Source organism: Hippopotamus amphibius, chromosome 1 (genome assembly GCF_030028045.1).
Source record: "Hippopotamus amphibius kiboko isolate mHipAmp2 chromosome 1, mHipAmp2.hap2, whole genome shotgun sequence".
Lineage (NCBI taxonomy): Eukaryota > Metazoa > Chordata > Mammalia > Artiodactyla > Hippopotamidae > Hippopotamus > Hippopotamus amphibius.
In genome coordinates this window covers 94,021,462-94,045,846 of record NC_080186.1, presented here as the reverse complement: position 1 = coordinate 94,045,846, position 24,385 = coordinate 94,021,462, and the positions used below count along the sequence as shown (strand labels likewise).

The 24,385-nt window shown below is 39.1% G+C and overlaps 1 protein-coding gene across 2 annotated transcripts in view; it reads right to left on the bottom strand.

Moving 5' to 3' along the window:
* Positions 1–24,385, bottom strand: part of NTNG1 (netrin G1) — a 322,383-nt gene that overhangs the window by 24,933 nt on the left and 273,065 nt on the right. The window contains exon 9 of one of the 2 annotated variants that reach the window (XM_057744743.1): positions 20,691–20,825. The exons of the other annotated variant lie outside the window; for it this stretch is intronic. Coding sequence (XP_057600726.1) covers positions 20,691–20,825 — 135 coding nt within the window. The remainder of the gene's footprint in view (positions 1–20,690; positions 20,826–24,385) is intronic. 2 annotated transcript variants of the gene reach the window in all.

Genomic DNA, 24,385 nt, shown 5'->3' with positions numbered 1-24,385 from the left:
CCCAGTAAGCAAGTAGGGTGGGCCCCTTGGTGGATCCACTTGCTTCTGGTGGGAGCTCTTAGATGTTGGTCTGATTCACTTGACCGAGAGTGATCCTGTAATACCAGGGTTTCCAGGATTAGATGCAGACCTATAACAGACTCCAGAGTTAGTCTCGGTGAGAGAACTAGCTTGTGCCCACTGTTCCCAAATCCCACTCTCTCCCCTAAAGTTTGAAAGTAGGGATGTAGACATCGGCTTGATGTCCAAGGAGTTTTCATTTTTGTTAAACTCAAGCAGCTTATAGTCAAGTTATCCTATGGCTTGTCAGGCCAGCCTATGGAGGGCATCAAGGTTTCCTGTGGGTCACATTATGTTCTTCTACTTACTGTAAGCAGACCCTTCACCCCACTTAAAGCCCAAAGTGATTCCAGGGTGCCCTTCCACTCCCCTATTTCATCTCCTTATCCTTCATTGCTCATTCCCCCTTTCCACAAGATGGTTTTCACTTTCTGAGATAAAAGGACCTGTCTGCCATCAGGAAGGGTCACTGTGGTATGGCCTGGGGAATATTCTTATCCCTTCTAGAAATAGATGCATCTTTCCAAACCTCACTGGGGACTATTCTGTGACAGCTACCTATGTTTTCAAAGATCCTCTTTATAGTATTTGTAGCCACTCTGTAGAGCCATCTCCACTTCTACTCATACCCCTTCCAAAGGGATGACAGGCACAGGACACAGGAGCTGAGACAGTGTGTCTGCCACCACTGGCTAATGATCTGATGCTAAAGAGAATTCTTGCCATTTCTTATCTCCAGGGCAACAGAGGGCGCCTGACCATATAGTACTGACATGACATCAAGAAAGTTGCTACCACAATAAAGGGTTGTCCAAGTATTATTCTTGCCATGCTGTCACCTCATTTCACAGGAATGGCTGCAATGCAACAGCAGTCACTTTCCATTTAACCAGACTGCTGCCCAGCAAAGTCATTTTGTAGCTGCCTTGCCTGGCTGAGAATATTGGACCCTCAGAGTGAGTCAGGCATTTATTACTTTTCACAAGCACTAATGCAGCTGCTGAAGGACAAGCCTGCTGCTTGAGAGAAGATGAGTGCCTTCCTGTTTCCAGCATCCAACAGTCCATTTTGTTTGATCCTGAGGGGCTAGGCTAATGGACAACATTGGGAATAATGACTTTTTATTGCTCCTAAAAAATCATTATGCAAGTGTCTGATGTTCAGCAGCCTTCCTCATCACACCTCACTTCTTGCCTGGGCTTCCCTACGGGGCTCAGCACTGAGTAACCATAGCTTAGTGCTCTGTGCACAGCACCTGAACAATGAGCATGTGTTGGAGAGACCTGGAGGGAGAGAGAGAGAGAGAGAGAGAGAGAGAGAGAGAGAGAGAGAGAGGGAGCTGGGTTTGAGTCTTGTGCTTTTCTCCTCTAATTTTGTGACCTTAGACCATTTGTTTCACCTCTCCAAGTCTTAGTTTCCTTATATGAAAAAGCAGAAAGTGACATCTATTATAGGGATGTGGCGAAGATTAAATAAGATGTCATCTACAATCCAGTGACTAAATATCTGACAGCTGTTTATGTATGTCATTTCCTTCTTTGAGGTATTAACTTGTGACACAGGGTCTGCTAATTGGGCCACAGTTTTATGTCTACTGATTTAAACTTTTGACAGGCTTGAGGAATTGGTCAGAAAATATTTTAATGGCTATTTTGGGTGATATTCTTGTGTGAAAAGGCACAGGATTTTTGTCTTGAACCACATGATTTGCATCCTCAAATGATAGTGCATTCTTTCTAACATCCTAGGCCCATATATATGAGATGCCAGGTCTCAGCAGTGTTTGTACATTACAGCAGGAAGTCTCCTCTGTATGCATCTAAGCACTGACCTTGCATGCTGGGAACCTGAGAGTGTAACTTGCTTGTTCCACATGTGCATGGCTAGACCAGTTGTTGATTCTGAGAAATAAATTCCCTGCACATACAGGGCACTGAACAAATATTTGGTCTTGTTGGCAGATGATAAAGTGATGGTGAGAGAGAGCTGGTAACCTTTGTCAGTCGATGCCTGTTCTTATCCAGGAGACTCTTTCTCTGTTGTGAGGTGGTGTTTGTGTTCATGAACACTCCTATTAATAAGTACTGAGGCTTGTTTCCATCTCACTGAAAGCAAACTGATCCTGTAGCTGGGCTGTGGTCCAAGACTAGAACACTGCAAGCTCCAATTACCCTTCTGGCTCTAAAGGAGGGTTGAGCTTAAAGTGGGTTTATTTTGAACCCATCGCATTGAGGTTGTGTGGCATAGGAGGCAAGGAATTAGATCTATATCTTGGTTTTATAACAGCTCTATTGCCTACTGGTTGTTTGCTTTGAATGAATTAAACTGAGTTTCAGTTTCCTCATCTGTAAAATGGGTACACTAGCACTTCCTTCCAGAGTTGTTGGGGAGAATAAATGAAATAATACGTGTGAAATGTCTAAGCATGCTTATGGCACATGATATGTTTATTATTGAAATATTTTTGAATGCAATTTAATTTGTGAAGTGGCTGTATTTATTTGTAAGACTTGCATATATGGCACTCACCTTTGCTATTTATTAAAGGCATAGAAGTTTGAAAAGAAAGACATAGCAGGAAAAGCTTAAATACACTTATGTTGAACTGAAGAGACCACTTAGGGGGTTTCAGTCATGATCTCTAGCTGTCTTTTCAAATGTATTCTTTGGTGAGTAATACATACTTCTGTAGCTGCAAACTAGGTACCTGCTGAGGGAAAGAAAAGATCCCCAGCGAACTCCTGTCTTCTCTTGAAAAGAAATGTGTTTGCAGTATCCTTTTTGACTGTCAGTTTCTGGATGAAGTTTTAGACAGAAATCCATATCTAAAGCATTGTTGTTTTCTGTATTAATGTTAAATTTGGGGCTAGGAACAGGCAGTGCCTTGTCGTCTTCATTAAAGAGAAATTGAAAAGACTAACTTTACCTTCAGATTCATTACCAAACTTGAAGTTCACTGTATGATTTACAAAAGAATACAATTCTAATTTGAAAGTGAATGTAAGCAAGAACTCTGTCTTCTACTATACAAATGGCTAATGCTGACCATTGCTTTGCAACAGAAACTAGTATCACGGAAGTGAGACACAGTTAATGGAAAGGCCATCTTCTCACTCAGAGGACCCAGAGCCAAGTGTTCGCAAACTCTGAGCAAGGCTGGGGACTCAGGTACTCTCTAGATCTCAGTCATCTCCCTAGGACCAGCAGACCTGCAATGTCAGGCACCTCGGACTTTAGGAAGAACATTCAACTCTTTATCTTTCCTACACTTCCATTCCCTGTTGAATTTTAGAGCATCAGGGAATCCGTATTAAGGTCTCCATCCATCATCAGAGACTTTCCACGTTCCCTTGACGGCTAATGGACACACAAAAGTTAAAGTCAAATTTTGCTTAAAAAACCAACATTTATGATTGGGATCTCCATTTACAAGTTTAATGACTCACTGACAGTTGCAAATCCTTCCCAGCTCTACATCAAGGGTTCTCTGTTACCTACTGGGGTTTGCTTACAGTACAGCAGTACCAATAAACAGTGATCCCATATAGAGCTTACTGTGTCCCAGGAACTGTGCTCAGTAGTTTACAAGCATTTCATCAAATTCCCTGACAACTCTATGAGATGGAATCATCTCTTTTAGAGAAGTAAAATCTTAGGTTTTAGAGGTTATATAATTTGCTCAACAAGATACACAGGAAGAAGCAGTGCCGGATTCCAACCATTGTAAGAGAGAATTACTCAGCTAGAGTAAACCTAGTATAGTTTCCAGCTTCTTTTCACAGCCAGAGACATTAGGAGGACCCTAAATACTTTGGACAGGAAACTTCTACTTACTCCGTGATTTTATCTGCTTTATTCCAATCTCCTTAAGTTTGGTAAACTGCTTGAGGGTGCAGGTTGTATTAAACTTTTCCTTTCTTCCTTCCTTCCTTCCTTCCTTCCTTCCTTCCTTCCTTCCTTCCTTCCTTCCTTCCTTCCTTCCTTCCTTTCTTCTTTCCTATCATGGTGTGAAGTTCATAAAAAATATTCAATACATACTTGGTTATTTATTAATGAATCCTTCTACCCAGGGCCTCTCCTCCTGCCATGTTCCATCAGAGTGGTACTTCTTACACCAATTCTCTCTGCCCTAGCGATTCCTCATTCAGTATGTAGTTGCAATGACTAGTACATTCATGCTAAAACATAAAGTAATATGCCAATACAGTGTGTAGAGAGACAGAACATTTCAAATGCACAGACTAAACCAAGACTGCTGACTCTTGACAATGAGCCCCGTGTAAGCTAGTGACAGTCACACTTCCCTCATACTCTCCTTACTCTTTGGAGGTTATGTTTCCTTCTCATTTGCACATGTTGTAGTGACATTATTAGGGCTGCAGAAATAGTAATGTATCCTCTGTTCCTCAATGTCTTTTGGTTCAGTATAAAATTTAGACTTCCTTCTTCAAGGGCAGTATGACGTGGTTAAATTGCTACTCATATTATTATTATTTTTTAATCTTCTGCAGGAATGAACAACCTTATTTCCTTCAAAGTAAGAACCTCAATTTGAGTATCTTTTTAGTATAAAAAGAGAAATCTTAACTCTGCTGAAAAATAGCACATATCGTGAACTTGCTGGGAATAGCCAGATAACCCTGTAGAAAGTCTCCTGAGAAGTCCTAAAAAGAAGGGAAAAAAAAAAAAGAAAAGGAAAAAACAGAAAACAAACAAAGAAGGATCTTAATACATTTCTGACATACAAATCCATAAGAGTGTCAACAGTCACCAAGCTGAAGAGAGTCAAGTATCCAGTAGGTCTGACGGTGATGCAGTGTATTGTAACTGACCAATCACCACTCCCGAGAAGTTGGTTTATGTCCAAGTACAGAACCTACTCTAGCTTTTGGTTTGCTTAGGGGTCACCATAATTCAAGACCCAGCTAGCAGGCAGGCATTTTAACATTATAGGGTAATTTCCAGGATTTTAAGATGATCCTAAAATTGATGAAGAAGTGCTAAGGTTAGGGTGAATTTAACGGATAAAAGTTTATTGTAAGGGCTTTATTTCCCTTTTTGGAACTGCAAAATAAAAGTCGCTGATTTTAGACAAACTCTTAACAGAAATTTTGCATCTGCAAATGGCAATTACAGCCTAAAAGAATCACACAAAAACGACACAATAAGTGTGAAATTCCATTCATTTTTAGCCTTTTTTTTTTCTTTTTTAGGAAGCAGCCATGGCCATCATAGCTTTAATTTTATTATGTCATTTGTTTGTAATTTGATTGCTTTTTAGAATGTGTTGATCCAATCCCCACCATTTTCAATGAAACTTTGAGGGCAGGTACCATCATTTATAATTTTATTATCTCACTGTGCCCTTACTGTGTGGCAGAACCTGGGTTAAATACTGTTATATTATTTAATTCTCACAGATAGTGAGGTAGATACAATTCTTATTTTCATTTTACATGAGCAAACTGAGGCTAAGTAAGAATAACTATTGGTACAGGACTGACATTTTTGCATACAAAATATTTGTGTCTATGAGGATATAGACGCATTAGCCTAATTTTGCAAATACTACTTTTGTTTCATTATCTTTAAATTTCTGTCACTGACCATAATGTTCTTACTTCTTTATCCCAAGATTAAAAAATTAACAAATGCTAATGCATTTAATAATCTCATTCATTTAAAAAAACATAACTGAATACAAAAATATTTTTGAAGAAAGAGGATAAAGCTACCAACAGGAATAAAGCAGCATATTTTTATCTTCATACACTTGCTTTCTCTCTGTGTTAGAAATGTTTCATCAAGACAAGTATGCAGTAAGGAAGTGGATTTTAAAAAATGGTAATTGGGAACCTGGTAAAATACATTTCAGAGTAATGCTAATCACGTATGTCAAGATAAAGGAAATTAAGGTGGCTTAAGTTTTCAGTTTTCTTCAGAAAAATCAATTATAAAGCAGTTACGCTGTTGACACTAAACAATAAATCCCTGGATTTAGTTAATAAAAAAAACCTTCCACTTTTTGAAGGTTTGTTTTTTCATTTCACAAAAGAAACTCATAACGTTGATTCTTTCTGAGGAAGAAGGGGCTATTTACAGCAGGTATCTTTCAATCCGGATGTATTCTTGATCTTAGTCTGCCTGTCTGAATCAGAGATCACTTGCCATCTAGGAAATACATCTTCATAAAGCCATCCAGGGTTTACAGTGATCCCGGCACTGATACTGAGCAGGACCCTGCAGGGCTCCTGGGTACTGAAGCCTTTCTGTATCGCCCATTTCTTGTTTGTAGGGAACAGACTCCAGCCTCCATGACCTTCCCTGAGTTCCAAAGCACAGATCGAACAGCCGCTAATCAGGGAAGACAGAAGCTTGGGTCTTAGACCACTGCCATCCTGACACTGTCAACAGTTGCTAATCAGGGAAGGAGGGGATGCAGAGACAAGGGAGGAGCAGCCAAGAAACAACAGTGCAGCCTTGGGGCAGGGTCCTGGTTCCGCCCCCAGGGATACACAAAACAATATCTTTGAGCTCTTTGCGGAACTAAAACCCAACAAATGGAAGATGTCAGCATTCTTCATTCCAGAGAAGACCACCTGAGCCCAGGTTAAAGGAACCAGAGAAGCTCATCAAGAGATTCCCTGAGACCAGAGGAAAGGAGTGCAGGCCCGCACAATACTCTAATCCTGTCAGTAACCCCACCCTTGAGCCACTGCTGTGAAACTCCTCACCAAATCCTCCGTGGTTGGGACACACAATTGACAAGCGCAAGAGCCCACTATGTCCCCATTTGCCTGGTAAAGCAATAAGCTTTTCTTTTCTACTTCACCAAAAACTCTGTCTCCGAGATTCGATGTGGCACTGGTGCACAGAGGCTGAGTTTTCAGCATCAGCATTAGTTGTGTGCCCTCCTGCCTCAAACTCTAACTAGGGATGGCAGACTGGAGCCCAGTTTGCATCTCACTTGGGGTTCAGAATATCCTAAGTCAAATTCATGGGTGGGTGAAGTTTCTTTGATAGTGTACAATTCCTGAAAGTGTAGTCCTCAATCCTGGCTTATTACTGTTATTGCCTAGAGGATTTTGTAAAATACGGATGCCAGGGTCCACCCCCAGAGAATCGCATTTAAGTATGCTGGAGTGGGCCCAGCGATAACTATTTCATTTCAATCTCAATTAACCTTTATATAGTCACCGAGATGTTCACAGTTTTGTCACTTCCTAGGTTTGGATGATTAGAATCCTGCTGTCATTCTTTCCCTTTTGTTCTTGTAAAACCAATGACACAAAGGTTAAAGCCACTGAGAAAGAAAGTTTTTCAACAAGTGCAGTTCTGCTCATCGCTTTTCAAATGAGCAATTAATAATTCATAACAATTAACTGAGTTATGAGTTTCTCTTTCAATACGTTTCCAAACATGAATAGATTAAATGGTAATTGCTATCAAATTTTATGTTCTATTTCATGTGACCAATAAAAGTTTATCTTTTGGAACTCATTTTGTATTTCCTTTTGATATATTCATAACCAAATGCAATATACTGTATTAAAATATTTATTATTAACCTATCAAATATTAACCACTTTTAAATTATATGGATAAAACAAAACAAATAGGCTACTTGTTTAAGCTTTCATGATTCTCCTTATTTTAATATGATTTGGATTTGTAGAATACATGCCAGTAAAAACCGATGACATGAGATCCTGTATGAGGTCCTGCCCCTTACAAAATTTTTCCATGGCGTATGTATGCCCTTGATTTCCCAGCCACCATTATTCTATGAACATCAAGTGACAAAAATAAACAAACAAAAACCCAGGCTTTGAAGTCAGCCTCCTAGGTTAAAGTCCACACGTATTATCTGATCCTCTGATTCTCAAACTTTAATGTGCATATGAACCACCTGGAGATCTTGTTAAAATGCAGATCAGTAAGTCTAGGATGAGGCCCAGGATGCTGCATTTCTAGCCAATTCCCAAGTGATGCTGATGCTACTGGTTGAAGGATCACACATTTAAACTGTAAGAATCTAGATGGCTGTATGCAGGTTACCTAGACTCTCTGAGCCTCAGCTCATGCATCTGTAAAATGGAGATAACTGCTAATGGGGTTCTATGCAGATTAAACAAGGCAGTGTAAATGGCTTGGCATAGTTCCTGGCACACGGCAAGCACTTAATAAATAGTGACCATTGTCATCACTGCAATTAGGAGAGCTAATCTGTGACCTAAGTGCTAAACTAGGATACGTCTAAGATGCCAACTCAGATATAAGATTCTAAGGTTACAGGTCAAAGCAGGGGTATCTATGACAGAAAAGTGAGCTAGAAAAGTGGTATTGGAAGTCAGTCCTCTCAGATTCCAACAAGAGTGATGCACTGTCAGGTTTGACACCTCTCTTGTACTGTCAGACCCTAATTAGAGGGCAGGGATCACATTTTATTTGTCTCTTGGTGCTCAAATTTAGCGGAAGTCCTGGCACGTAACTAGCACTATATACTATTTGTTAAATGAATGGTAGTGTGCATAAATGAGTGAGTAAATGAGTGAATGAGTGACTGTATGAACAAATGAATGGATTAGGACAACCCAAACCAGTCTAGTTTTCTGGGGAAGAGAATTCAAAAGATTAAGCAAGATTCTATTAAGTAGCCCTTCTATCATTATGATTAAAATGAATTTAGTAACCAAAGAGGAAGTGAAGGGCAGAGATATTCTATAGAGTATGGGATGATCTGATCTCATTTGTTGTATATGAAGAACATATGGAACATAATTGATTTAATCATGTTATATTAGATGGGCCTATCAATAGGTAAAGCACAGTCTCCTCCATCCTAAGACACTAGACAGTCTTTAGTAAAATTGTGACTTCTAATTTCAAGGTCTGGTATAATCTGATAGAATTCACACATTATTGTATCTATATGTCCATGAGTAGTTTAGCATCCTTGTTGCAAAATCAGCAACTTTAATTTTCATTCTTAAAGAAAGAACAGGCAGATGGCAACTAGAAGTATCATGGTGATCATTTTGTAAATGTGTAGAAATATCAAATCACTATGCTGTACACATGGAACTAATCTAGTGACATAGGTCAATTAAAAGATATATAGACACTGAGAGAAAATATATAAAAATGCTGATGATGGTTATTTCTGGGGGGTAGGGATTATGGGTGATTGTCAATTTTTACTTGATGCTGTTATGTATTTCTAGTTGTCTGCAATGAACATGTGTAGCTTGTAAAATTAGAAAGAAAACAATAAATGTCATTAAAAATGAAAAAAAAAAAGAGAAAGAACAGGGGTGTGATATCTCAGGAAAGACCTCATAACACATCCAAGTATCTTTCACATGGGCACTAGGAAAAGCTGGATCAGCAAAATCATTGGAAATGCAGTGACTGTCATCTCTGACATTACATCACTAATACATTGCCAAATTATTCTGGTAATAAGCTCTCCTGTAAACTCCCAAACTTTGTCTTTTTACACTCAAAATCCATGTGAACAATGTAGTTGTCCATATTATTGATTTTCATGATGAAGAATACAGATTAAGGTAAGACTAAGTCCACAGGGTCAATAATACTAATTAAAAAGAGGTCTAAATGTGATTCTTAAAAATAATTACATCAATATTTCATTATTTTTGTAGCATGTTGTCTTTGAGACATATGCTCACTTCCCCCAAAGAGCTGTATAATAGCTTAGAAGAAATAACCATGATACATAATATTAATCCTACACTTTTGCAGGATATGGGGAGGAATAGTGTTAAAAATACATCTTAGCAATTGTTTCTTTTTTAAAATATCCAGCGATGTCTAGATGATCTTGACTTTGAACTATAATGATGAGCTGGGGACTGAGGCTTGATGCAGAGCATACGAACCATGTGTGGGTCTGAATTTCTGCGTATATGTGCCTGTTGCAGATGAAACCCAACTTTACTCGAATTTACATCAAGATGATCAATTACCCCGTATTTACGCATGCCTCTTCTCCACACCTTGCAGCAACAGATAACTGAAGGTTGACTGTAATTTTTAAAAACAGAAAACTTGACAAAGGTGAGATGGAAAGCATGTAGCACTTAAATAGAGATGGGTCATGACATTCCATCCCTGTAGGTAGAGCTATATGATTTAGAATGTCCTGGGTTCAATAGACTCAGTCACACTCAAAAGAGCATTGGACAGAAAAGGCAGGGGTTCACAGCACTGATGTGCACTTTATTCAGAATAATTACCTCTGATATTGAAGTTGATGGTAAAAAAATAAATTCTCGACATGCTCTGTATGTATTTTTTTTTCCTGTGCCCTTGATGTTGTAGCCAATATTATTACTGTGATTGTTCCTCAGCAGAGGTTTTTGCTGATACTCAAGGTGACAGGTTGTTCCTGCAGAGTGCAACAGAACGATTCCTCACACCAACATGAGCAATCCTGATTGTATTATGGCCACTCTGACTTCGCCTTCATTAGTTGCTGATTGTACTAAATTGATGCGAAATTGACTTGGCTGGCCTGTAAGCCTTTAAACAGCTGGCACTGACTATGTCTGTGATCTTGCTCTGGAAATTATGTGGTCAAAGCCTTCATGTTTCTGAAAATCCTAATGTTTTTCTTAAGGTCAATTAGGGCCTGGTAAATATGAATCAGTTAGACCAACTCCCTGTGATACTCATATCAAGATAGAGGATACACTTTAATGAAAGGCACGGTTTGGGTTTGTTTTTCTCGCTTCCCGCTTCATATTATCTCCATTTTATTTAAGAGGTCCTCTGTTTCTTCATTTTCAACTGCTGTGTGAGTTTAAAATAAACCAACCTATGGTCTGTAGCCAAATTCAGCCTGCATCCTGTCTACTATGGCCTATGAACTAAGAATGGTTTTCACAATTTTTAGTGATTGAAACAAAATCAAAAGAAGAATAATGATTCATGGCATGTGAAATTTTACAAAATTCAAATTTCGGTGTTGGCAAATAAAGTTTTAATGGAACACAGACACACTCATTCATTTCATTGTTGTCTATGGCTGATCTGGGGCTACAACAGCAGAACTGAGTAGTTGCAAGAGACTGGATGGCCCAGAAAACCTAAAATAACTACTATCTGGCCCTTCACAAAAAGTTTGCTGACTCTCGGAATAAATCACCAAAGCCTCTGTCTCCACCTGCAAAGTAAAAATTACAAAATCCTAAGAATGCCGTAGCAAACTCAATTAGCAATAAATATTCACTATTAACTGGTTTTGTCACTTATCAGGTATTTGGCTTGGGGGAATTACCTTCATCAGGTCTCAGTTTTGCTGTTTATAAAATAAGGGAAACATTATTACCTCCCTGGTAGAATGAGATAATGCATACATGCTCCTGACACACAGAAAGTGTACAGTAAATAACCACAATTTTTATTATTTTGAAATAATTGTCATTCCTCAGAAATTGGTCTCCATACGGGAACAGGTCAGACCATTTTTGAGACTTCAGGATCATAAAATTTCATACCAAGAAGGAGCCTTAGAACATCCAAGCCCTGTCTAGGATTTCACAGGAGGAGCTGCACAGGGAAGGCTGAGGTGGTCGAGCAAACATTCCTTGGAGAGGTGGTAACAGTCACCCCCAGGTCAAGTCACTGTGCTGACTCCTAGAACGCGGTTATCAGGAACCCCCCACCCTGGTTTATCTGTGGCTCCTATACCTCAGAATTCTGTTCTGATGGTGGCTGAGGACTGGCCCTTTACTTAAATGAAAAAATTTCCCCTGCAAGTTTCAAGTGGGTTGGCCTTTTTTCAATTGAGCTGATTTTCATACTTAGACATCTTCTTTATAAACGTAACTTTAGAATATTTTGAAATTTTCTCCCTCTTTCACACACACACATTCACTAATGTGTAAAGAACGGCTCAGGATGAAACTCCACTTGTGCACTGTCTAAAGCAAGGCACGAACTCCATGTACTGTGTTTCTGCCTGGCCATCTCACTGTCAGATAGGCCCAGGCTGCTGCTTTGATTCTGGGCTACTAGTAGGTACAACTGTACCTGAATTTCCTCATGAGCGTTGGCATTTCCCACAACGTTCACTGCGGAACCTGGACGGTTTTACAGTGCGAAACGGTAGGATTTGTGCACACGTGTCATTCTCAATATTCTCTTCAAATAAAGGGATGAAAATTAGCATGGACTGCCAAGTATACATAGAAAGTTGCCCATCCAGGTCAGAACTGAGGCTCCTCTCCGAGCTCAGCACAGGTTAGCACAGTAGTAGGCAAACCTCAGCATGTCAGAAGGGAGCCTGGAATTGCTGCTAGTATGTCCACTGTTTGTATTTGTCCTATGCTGAGTTTCAGCAATTCAAGAGCCTGGAGTTTTGAATGTATTAGGATGTGATCCTACTGTGAAGGGCATTCTGAACAACTCACTTCTTGCAACCTACTCCATCAGCCTTATGCATCTGTGCTTGTTCCAAATGAGCCATTAGTGGTGGGAAGCGTTAGAGCAGTTTCCACAGCGTAAGTGTAAACTCTGGCTTCTCTGCTCACAGGCAGCACTGGGTCCCTGATGTATTGATATTATATTAGAGGTCGATGGGCTTTTCCTATCAATCCCAAATTAAAGTCATATTAAGAATGAAAGGAGAACAGTACTGTCACTGGAAAGTGATGGCTATTAGCATGACTGAGTGGTGTGGCACTGTTCTGCTGAACTGGGAGAAATTTCACAAATGGGAACAACCCTGGGTTCGCTCTTCTAGCTGACAAAAAGAGCGATTTACCCCAGGAGGACAGCCCAGCGTATCTGTAATGCCTACAAATTGCCCCCTTCTATCTTCCTTCTTTCTAACATTTTCCTTTTTAAATTACCTCTGGGAGGCTCCTACTGGTTCTATTTAACGAGCACTTCCTTCCCACCCTTAGGAGTCGAAAACAGTAACATCAAGCGCCCTTCCAAGTATTTATTTTTCATCACTGCTATGTATGTGGTGCTCAGCAAGGGAAATGAGACTTGGTGTTCAAGTTGATGGCAAGGAAATTAAAAACCTGGGTTCAGAGATGCCATTCATTTTCAGCAATAGAGATATAAGAGCCAAACGTGTCTAGGACTGCAAATGCTCTGAAGCGTCACAGCCATCCTTATTTAAGCGATGTGCCACCTGCCCATGGATTCAACATGTGAGGTCAACTGGTGGAATGTGAACTGGACATTTCAGTGCAACACAAAAAATAGCAGGAAACGGAAACTGAAAAATTACAAGTTAGGTTCAAGGCATTTGCCCAAGTAGGTATAACCTTCATCTCAGAGAAGCAACTGGAAGCGTCATTCACAAGTTGTCAGGTTCGCAGAAATTAATCTCAGACAAAAAAAAAAAAAAAAAAAGAAATCCCTCCGAACTATGGTAGCAGAAAAGCTATCATAGGAACCAATTAATCTCTAGAAAAAAGAAGTTATATAAGTCTTAAGTCTGATTCTTGGAAACCAGAAGTGAGGACTGGCTAGTGAGTGTATGAAAGTCTACCTGTTGGTAAAGAGATTATAGAGGACAGCTAAGCACCCAAACTGTGGTTCTTAATACAAATTGAGCTGGCTCTCTCACTCTACCTTCCCTTTGCCCCGTGGCCTTGGTCTGAAAGGCAGAGCTGGAACGTTGGGGAGACCCTAGAGATCTTTTCACTTGACTTTTAAGCAGAAACTTGTCAAAAAGCATTACTCATAGGAGCCCAGTCTGCTTCTGTTTGAGCTTGTCTAGAGCCTGGGGATTCATCATAACACAAGGTACCCCACTATGTATTCTCAGACAGCTGGAGAGAATAATTGTTGGAAAATGCTAAGCTGAAAACCACCTCTCTCTTTTTACCCACCAGTCCCTATTCTATCTTCCTGAACCAAGTCCACCTGTCACATAATAGCCCTCTAAACACTGTTTGACATCTGTAACATGTAAAATCATATGCTTACCAACCTGTTTCAACTCTCTTTCATATGAAAAATGCTTCCTCAAAGACAAAACTCCCCTACAACACTGCTTCATTAATTTTTTTTAAGCTCTTTATTGGAATATAATTGCTTTACACTGTTGTGCCAGTTTTTGCTCTTTTTTTTTTTTCCAATGACTGGACTCTTGTTGTGGGCTCGTCCAGGGGAACTATAACCATTTTGGTCCTTGTTTAATCTGAAATTGTGTTAGCTTCTTAGCCACTTATGACAAAATGTTTTCTGGACTTGAACTTGAATGGAAGCTAAGATACCCACATCTATGCCAATTAAACAACTTGTTAACACAGCTCTACACCAGTCTACATTTTTGCAGTTTGTTTTTATAGCCTTAATTTACAGCACAGTGTCTAGCATATAATAGGGACTTAAAATGTTCACCAAAACTTCATTAGAAATCCTCGTATAGCCATGTTGGTTAGTTTAGAAGTCTCCCATTTTTCTCTAGGTAGTCTATTGGAAACAATTTGTGATTTTATTAAAAAAATTAACTTGTGTGTTTTTGTGTTTTAAAGAGGGCTTAAGATCTTACCTTTTTCCCCCAAGAATATTTTGCATTTTTCTTAAGGTTTGGGACCATATCGCTTAAAGGTTTTTAATAGCATTGCTCTCTTATGTGACATTGTCATCTCCCTACTACCAATAAGTGGTACTAGTAGTTCACTGACTGCTTCTTCCACTCTTTTGGGTGAAGAAATTCTCATCAATGTGAGCCAAAAATTAGCAGGATACATCTTTCAGCAGATATCTTGATATGTGAATTTCCCCCATTTTGGAAGATCACAGAGCACATAGATTTTCTAATTTGGTTTTGGATAATATCTATATCCTCTAAATGGTTGTATGGGCTATAATATACACTCACAATACCTTTTCTATAATATCTTGGATCCTCACTGAAAAATATTTCACTGTCTCTAATTCACAGTGCAAGTTTATACCCTCTTGACTTACATTGCTCCTTTCTAATCATATTATGTATTAATGTTTCTTTCAAATATCTTGAAAGAAAGATATTTTGAATATCTTTATTCCAAGCATGAGTTACATTCCACCTCCATGATACCTGCATATTTATCTCTGGTATTACAAGCTGGCATTCTTGATGATTATTGTGGTAGGCAGAGAAAAATTTCTCCCCAAAGATGTCTATATCCTAATTCCAGGAACCTGCGCCCTTACATGACAAAAGGGATGTGATTCAATTAAGGGCTTTCAGATGGAAAGGTTATCCTGGATTATCTGTGTGTCTCCATTCTAATCACATGGGTCCTTAAAAGTGGAGACTGTGTCCAGGCTGTGGTTAGAGAAAGATGTGGTTGTGGAAGAAAGGCACAGAGAAATGGAAAGTTCCTGGCTTTGAAGGTGGAGGAAGGGGGCCACACGCCAAAGAATGCAGGTGGCCTCCAGAAGCTGGAAAAGGCAAGGAAATAGACTCTCCCCTAGAGCCTCCAGAATGGAACGCAGCCCTGCCGACACCTTGATTGTAGCCCAGCGAGACTCTTGTTGGACTTCTAAATACAGAACTGTAAGACAATAAATTTGTGTTGTTTTGAGCTACTAAATTTGTGGTAATGGGTGGTAATTTTCTACAGCAGCAGTAAAAACAAATATACTTATTATGCACTCTCTGGGAAGGGACACACCTAAGCCACAGAATTTTGTTCCCCAAACTTTCTCTTATTTTTCTCCTGAGAATAACTGTTACCTTTTTTTTAACTTTGCGGTTTGCCAGTTTCTGGTTTTATAGTTTTATAAGGGTATTTTCACTATAGTCCTCTCAAATTTAATTTAAAAATATTCCTGATTAGGCCATTGAGCTTCCTACTAAACATATGTTTCCCTGTTTTTGGCAATATATGTACTGATCCCATCCAAGCACACACATTCTGATACTAAAGGTCATGGCCCAGCAGCTGCATCTCAACCTTCCCCTTGCTGTGTGTGCTCAGTTCTTGATTTCCTACATGTTCTATTATCTTCCAAAATCATAACATCTAGCTCTGTCATGAAATATTTTGACTTTAACACAAACATTCACACTGTAAGTTCTTCTGAAAGCACCATTAGTATTCATATAAATTAGGTAAAAGTGTGAGGAACTCAGCGGCTTTAATAAACATTGTATGATATTTCAATGTAGCTTATACATTCTCCAGAAAGACAAAACATCGCCTCATCAGCCCCACTGGTTCTATGTGTGGGTATTTCCATTTCATTTTCCAAACCAAAAAAAATCACACACTTCCCCTAGTCTTCTTGGTGCCCTTAACAAGTGTTTCATTATTTCCGAATACATGTTAACCAACTATATTTTGTGTGAAGCATGAAATGTTCCTTTCTCTTTAGAAGGTTCATCTTTATTCTCTGGGGTGTGGCTCATGCCTCTTCACAGATTTCAAAGGGGTGCATTACAAAAAATCTCTTTCTCCTCAATCTTATTCTTCTGTGGAGCAACCTCAACACTAATTTTGATTCTGCCTGTCCTCCTTGAAATCTTTTCATTTCTGCTTTCTTTCCTGGATTGTGTGTTCCAAGCTGTCTAAAGTCCATTCATTCTGATGGTTTTCAAGGGCTTCACCTTTTGTCAGAGAGACCAGCTTACACTTATGGTGCACACAATCAGTGGCCCCCCCAGGCAGAAAGTTCACTAATAAGCCTGGAGTTCTTGATTTCCCCAGCTGAAGACACACACTTGCTTTGGGGGGTCACCTTTGCTTCAATTACTTGAATCAGTCTTGTCTCCGATCAAGGGATTTTTAGAATCCCCTAGGTCAACAATTTGATACTCAACAGTGGCCATTCTTGCTACACGTTCTGCACTGTCATTGTACAATTAGTTTTAAACATGGATTCTTACCTGCTTCTTTGACATATCAACTTGCTCTTGAAACTAACTGATAATAATTGAGCTCTTACTATGCACCCTGAGCTCCACATTCATAATTTTCCTTGAATCCTCACAGTTACCGTATGTGTTATGTCCTAGTATTATCACAATTTTCAGAAGAAAAACTAGGCTTAGGGAGTCCAAGGAATTTCCTCTAAGTCCTGCAGGTAGTAAGGGGTGGAGATGGGATTTAAACCCAGGTCTGTGTGACTCCAGAGCCCAAGTGTGTACTCATATGATGGTTCTATTCATATTGGTTCTATTCATATGATGTAAGTGACAGTGTCAGTAACTGAATCTCTTTATTTTCTATTTCCAAATCCAAGTCCTTTTGGACTGCAGTTCCACTTTGCTCCTCTTGCCAGTCCTCTGGGAGACCAGAACCCTGTGTCTGCATTCCTTGGACTCTGTCCTGATACCTATGACAGCTCCTCCCTGGCACTGCTTAATCCCTGCTCACTGCTGCCAATGTCATTATCAGCCTACCTGACCGCTATGTTTCTTCTTGGCCTTGGTTTCTTGTTGCCAGGTTAATATCACTGCCACTAGTAATGTGGCCAACCCAAGGATGGGTTCAACTCAGGGCAAGCAGAGGCGTGTGTGTGTGTGTGTATGTGTGTGTGTGTGCGCGCGCGTGTGTGTGAAGTGGGGGATGGCTGGGGAGGGAAGAGAGAGAGAGAAAGATTGACTTGAGGGACATTTTTGAATGTATTCATGTGTATGCAGACATAGGAATGATATGAAAAATATTTATCAACATACAAGAAATAACTAATTAGTATGCATACCTGCTCTAGTACTGGAGCCGGTGCTGAAGGCACACCACTATGACAGGTAGTACCCTACTAGTTGCTAGATCTTGAGGATGTCTAAGAGATCCCAGGGCAGGCACTTAGGGATCTTAATGCAATAGCCATTTACCAACTGGCAAAAGAATTTCTATATTTTAACACCAGACCCGTGTAGGTCGGTCGAGGGAAGAAAAGATTTCAGAATGAGGTAAAACTATTGTGTGCTCAAATGTGTATTTGAAATATGTTAAATTTATATAGTAAATTCAGTCTCACCCTGTTCCAGTCCTTCCTTTACAGAGCAGTCAGAAGAATCTTTCTAAAACACACTCTTACCCTTTCCTCTGCTTGAAATTGTATGGTGGATCCCATATCTCTCCTGTATGGTGGTCCTCACATCTCTTCCCTGATGAGATAAAATTTCTTAGCTTGGCATTCAAGAAACTACATGATCTGTTCTCTGGTTGCCTTTTCAACATTTTCCCTCCCTCCCAACACACCACACACACACACACACACACACACACACACACACATCCCTTATCCTCTAATCATATCAAAACCATTCGCTATTTCTGGAACATAGTGTGTTAGCTCATGTACCTTTTTGCCCAAGAAGTTCCAGCCTAGAAAGCTTCTACTAACACTTGAGTACTCAAACAAATGTCAACTCTCTCAGAAGCCTTACTCCCCATCTGGGCTTCACTAAAAGCATGTACATAGTGCTTGGTTGCTTGGTTCTGATCATCTTCTAACTGCTGGGTGCATGTCAGCCTCTCACTCCAGACTGTGAACTTCATGTCCACATGTCCAAAGCACCTATCTCTCTTCATTCTTCAGCCTCTATGGCAAGCTCAAAACCTAATTTATAGTAGGTATTCAAGAAATACTCAAGTGGATAAAGCATTTACTCCTATTATATCACTTATCTACATACTAAGGATGTAAGGTGCTAGAGCTGAGGCATGTAGGGTTTTGTCAGCCTACATCCCTTATGTGGTAGAGCCATGCTTAAATCCAGTCCTGCAGTTCCAGAAGGAAAATTTTGATGACATTATATAATTTTTCTAATACTTCAGAAATTAACACAGAAAAATCAGGTTAGGCCCTTTTTTGGCATACACGTCCTCTAAGGCTTGATTAGTTTACTTTCCTCTCCACTGTCTTTCCCTGATTGCATTTCTGGAACCCATTCATCAGGTCCTGTCACAACAGGTAGTTTACATGAGACTTTCTCTTTGAGAAGGTGTGTCTTCATTATAAAGTCTCCTCATTCCTTATACTTTGAGTCTTGGTGCTGGTTTCGGCCCCTCTTCTGTCTCTCCTTTCCTCCTGACTGCTAGCCTTCTTTGGGCCTCTGTATCTAGATGTTTCAGGACCGATGACTATCCTCTAAGTCCTGGCTCCTGACATTGTTTTGGGGATCCAAAACTCATTCAGACCCTTAAGGTCCTTTCTGGGAACCTATGGTGTACACAACTTTCAAATCACAGCCTTATCCAGAGTTTATGTGCAGAAGTGCTGCCTGACTTCTGACTGTCTGACACTTTCAATGACTCTCCAGCATGGCTAGAGATGCTCACCCTCCAGCTTCGAGATCCCATCCTAACCTTGGCCTGCTCAATGCCAAACCTCTCAGTTATCACCCTAGTGCACTGCTGCCCATGGCATTTACGTGGCAGTAAATTTTACTTCGGTTTTATAATATGCAGAAGTATAGCCTCCAGATAAATATACATTCCATAAGTAGCAGGTAAAATATTCTGTACATCCCTGGTAGAAACTGGCTTTAGATACTTCCTGCATGCTGACATTTTTTTTTTCAAGTGAAAAGTAAGCAAAAAACCTCTAGAGCTGTGCTGTCCAATATGGTAGATATATGTGTCTATTAAGCCTTGCAATATGGCTAGTTCTAACTGAGATGTTCTGTAAGCATTAAACACCTGATTTCAAAGACTATGAAAAATGAAAAGTATATCCTTAACAACCTTAACATTAATTCCATATTGAAATGACAATATTTCAGGTTTTTTTTGGATAAAAAATTGTTAAAATCCACTTCTATTTACTTTTACTTTTTTAATGTGGATAACAAAACATTTAAAGTTACATGTGTGGCTTGCATGATTTTCTATTGGACTGCACTCTCCAGAGGCTTTGCCTGGTGGCTCTTTTACTATTAGTAAGCTGACTGTGTATAGATAAAATGGAAAGTTAGTGCAGAATTAAAAAGCAGAAAAGGTTATGAATGACAGAAGGAAGCTTCTGCTCAGATTTTAAAATTTCTGTTCCCTGAATACACCGACATGCCACCTGCCTTGACAAGCTTTTAAGAACGTCTGATAATCCTCAGAGAAATGAGGCTGAACCAAATGGCATCTGTCTAAGGCTCACTGCATGGTGCCTAACCTCAGAGGCTTGAAATCAATATTGATTTTCATCATTTATTTTATCCTGGCATTTAAATATCCCTTAGATTTATTACCTTTAGGTTTTTGGTTCAGTTTCAGTGATGGGGATGATACAAGAGTGGTAATAAGTTATGTAGATATCATTTAATTTATGAACTCTGGAGCTCCAGGGTAGTTCAAGAAATATATTAACCACATACACATCACCCTTCATTTTGCGGTAAGGATTTCTAAGCTGGGTCCCTATTGTGCCACTTAATTTATGGTCTGGCCAGGTACACGGATCCACGTACAATATTTCAATACAAGTTGCTCCAGCCATCAGAGGGGACGAAGATGGGCTTCAAAGGAGCCAGCTGGACAGCTGATGGATTGCTCTCTCTCCTATACATAGGCTGGGGCATTAAGTAGTTTTTAAAGCTTGTCAGTGGTTTGGGCCTTTTTCTGCTCTGAGAAGCTGCACGCCCCAGCCCAGACAAGCAGAACCAGCCATGCTGCAGCAGGCAGAGGGCAGCTCCCAGAGTTACTTACGTTGACAGCCGTAGTGCCAGGAATTTCCTGGCAGACACTCATCACACTTAGGCCCTGTCGTTCCAGTCTTACACTCACAAAATCCTGAGCCATTACAACGATCATGGACTGAGCCCAAAGGGTTACAATAACACTCTGTAGAAACGAGACAACACACAGGCTGGAGACAAGTCCGCGTGGCTTATAAGTTATCAACACAGGGGCGCTGCTTACTTAAATGCATCACTTAAGGAAAGATGTCCGCTAATGAAATGCTTTGGCAAATATAGCTATTTCAGGCCCATTTATTTATTTGCTCAGCCCTCCAGGATATCATTTTTATGTTATGGGAGGAAATCAACTGAAAACTTCCAAGGAAATAAGACATCACGCTCTTCACTGCTAATGGATCGTAACGGAGGTTCCATTTGTTAGGGCATTTTTAGATGGTTTAATGAACACCATGAGAAGTTTATATATCAAGGATAAATCAATATGCCATCAGTGTAAAATCTGTTTTAAATTATTCAGACGAGCTTATCTGTTATACTCAATATCTGAGAACTGCTGAACATTGTTAAAGTGCAATATGAATTCAAAGGCAGTTTTACTTTATGATTTGGGACAGTGCTATATATATATATATATATATATATATATATATATATATATATATAGTGTTCTGATGAGCCTTGAGATATTGTATCTGCTAGGCCTGTTAGTATAGCTTTTATGCAACCTAGATTAACAATCATGAAAGAAAAATGAATTTTGTAATCCTAAATAAATTTCAACACAGGCATAATTTGAGACTTGTATCACTATAATGTCTATGGACAAAACAATATAACTTTGTGTAATAAAAAGTAAACAGAATAATTTCTTGATTCCTCATACGTTGTTATGCAGGCTATTTTTACTTCTGAAGCTCTGTTTTGCTTAAAGGCTGAATCAGAAATGAGAACTGCTTAGGCTTCCATTAGCTTGAAAGGTAAGAGCAGCTAGTTTGCAGCTTTTGGAATCTGTAGGCCAAAGTTTCTTTCTTTGTAATCCCACTGTATAATGTTGTGCAAGTTATTAAGCCCCTCTGTCTCTTGATTTCCTTTATTTTAAAAAGGTCCTATGAAGAGGTTTTCATGTTAAAAACCAAATAAAATCACATCAAGCAACCGACCAAGCAACCAACCACAAGAAACCCTGAGAATTTTAGTTTAATATCTTTAAGTTTAGTGTCTTAGATTGGCAATGGAGAGTCAGGGTTTACTGTTATATAGAGAGGTCCAGAGGTTTCGTTCTGTTTTTGTCATAGGGACTAATCAGATAATTTCTTTAAGAAATGTGGAGTACCTTAGAATCATTATTTATTTCATGTTAAGTCAGTTTTTAAGTTCAGCTCCTTAAGATATAAACATTTGCAAGACTAAGAGTAACACACATAGGTAAAAATAAAACCAAATAAAGTCTAAAATGCTCTCTCCTTGTCTGGCTTGATTTGTACTTAATAATTGGAGTCATTTTAAACTGGCATTTTCTATTTTAATGTGTGTATATATGGCAGTTTAAAAATTTTTTAAATAGCAATTTTGTTGTGGCTTAAAAAATGTGTGTGTATAGATACACACACACACACACACACACACACACACATATGTATATATACACACCCACACTATAAGTATATACCTATAGCGAACCTACTATAACATGTTTCTTACTATTTAGTGTGTATAAGTTGACAATGAATCACCAACGTTTTGTAAGCCAGAGAGTAGAGTTTCATCTGGCCAGTATGAATTCACACACTGTGCTAGTCAATTAGCCCATAACAACTGATTAATATAAGGTTTTAGATGTAAAAAAGAGTGTAAACAAAATTCTAAAAAATGTGGAACATCTAAACCACGGTACATCTCAGTGGTTGTCATACAAAAGGCGGTAAGTGTAAAGTTAGTCATGAAAATAAGTGACAAAGAGAGGTGGAGTCTATACTCCACAGGACATACAAATAATTTAGTTTAAAAAAATATCATTTCTGGAACTATGGTCAGTGGTAGATGTTGGGGTGATGGGGATGGCCTTGGAGAATTATGTTTTAGTCCATGAAACTAGAAACAACATACAGGACTGTTAAACTAAAAAAACCATGGAATACTTTTGGAAGTCTGATTAAAAAGTTATACTACAATGGTAGGTATTAGAAGTGTCTTGTGTTTGCTTTGTTTTATAGAACGTACCTCTGATTTCCCGATCTTGGGTTTCCAGGGGAATGAAAACAACACATCATAACTGGAGATATGTTTAGTAGCAACTGCTGAGCCCTGCATTTCATTCTGATGTGAAGCTTGTTATCAGGGATTATTAGCAGTGATTACCCAAGGTCACAAGCCACGTATCCTCTAGCTTCCTGCTTAATGCTTGAGTTTATATGAAACAGAAGCATGCAAGGATGTCATCTTCATGGAATTGCTGCATCATGCAGGGTAATTACATGTATCTTTGGAAACATGGCTGGCTTGGAATTTGTATGAAAATGGGTAAATTTATCAGGAATCACAAAGCAGCAATCCCTGTGACAACATGGAAGAGCCTGAATTTTACATTTGCCATAATGTAAAGTGATGCAAATAGTTTAAGACATCTATTTCAACACAGTCGACATTTTGTCAAAGATATATGCTGTTCCCTCACAGCCAGGGTGGTGGATTTCCTTGCCAATTGTTAAAGAAATGGCAAAGTGCCTTTATTCCCCTTAAGTTTAGAGACGGCTTAGATGAAGTTCAAGTTTTCAGATTAGTGCCTAATTCTGTGAAAGTGAATTGGGTAAATATCCATTCATTTTCATTAGTGCTTTCTATACAAAATGGTATTAAAATTAACTTTCAGTTACTTGTGGTGTATCCTCTCAAATTTAATTCTCAGTCCTGCTGCAAGCACTTTGGGGAACTTAAGTGTAGAAAATAGTGAATAGGTTTGTGCTGCCCCAGGGGGCAAACCTTAGTAATGGAGTCACAGGCTTCCAACGGCCTTCAGAGAGCAAACCTCAGCCTCAGCCTTGGGCCCTCGCAGCCCAACAGCTCTGCCCTTGGCCCCTCAAGTGGGAAAAGTGGAATCTATAACTCTTTTAGGAAACTGTTGCATGCTTGTAGCGACTAAAGACAAAAGATATACTGTAGCATATACCAGCTAGCCAAATTTTTCAGTTCATTCTTCAAAAACAATTTTACCCCTTGGGAAAAGGGCAACAATTTAAGGAATTTTGGTATGTGGAGGGGATATTGTAGCTAATTTTAGTGGTACCTAAAAAATACTCATTTTTGTGTTTATTAATGACTTCACTTGGTTTGAAGAGTATAAAATACTGAATAGGGATATGTTTACCTCAATAAAATAAAATCCCCCAAGATTTGTAACTTTAATTAACAAACTTTCTAGAAAGAGAGAAAACGACTGCTCTTGACTTTTTTAAGTAGAAATAAAACAAGAATGTATACTAAGGTTTCCATTCATCTGTGTTTTACATGATTTAAAAGACAAAAGCTGAATGGCTAACTTCTTGTCTGTGGATAATCAAATATGGATTTAACAGAACTATGCCTCTTAGAATTGGATAGAAAGTGCATATTTTGTAGTTCATAGATAACTTCAGAACAGGAAAAGGGGAGGACTTCATTAGAATGGAATACTCGAGTAAAATATACTGGGGTATTGTTAAGTTA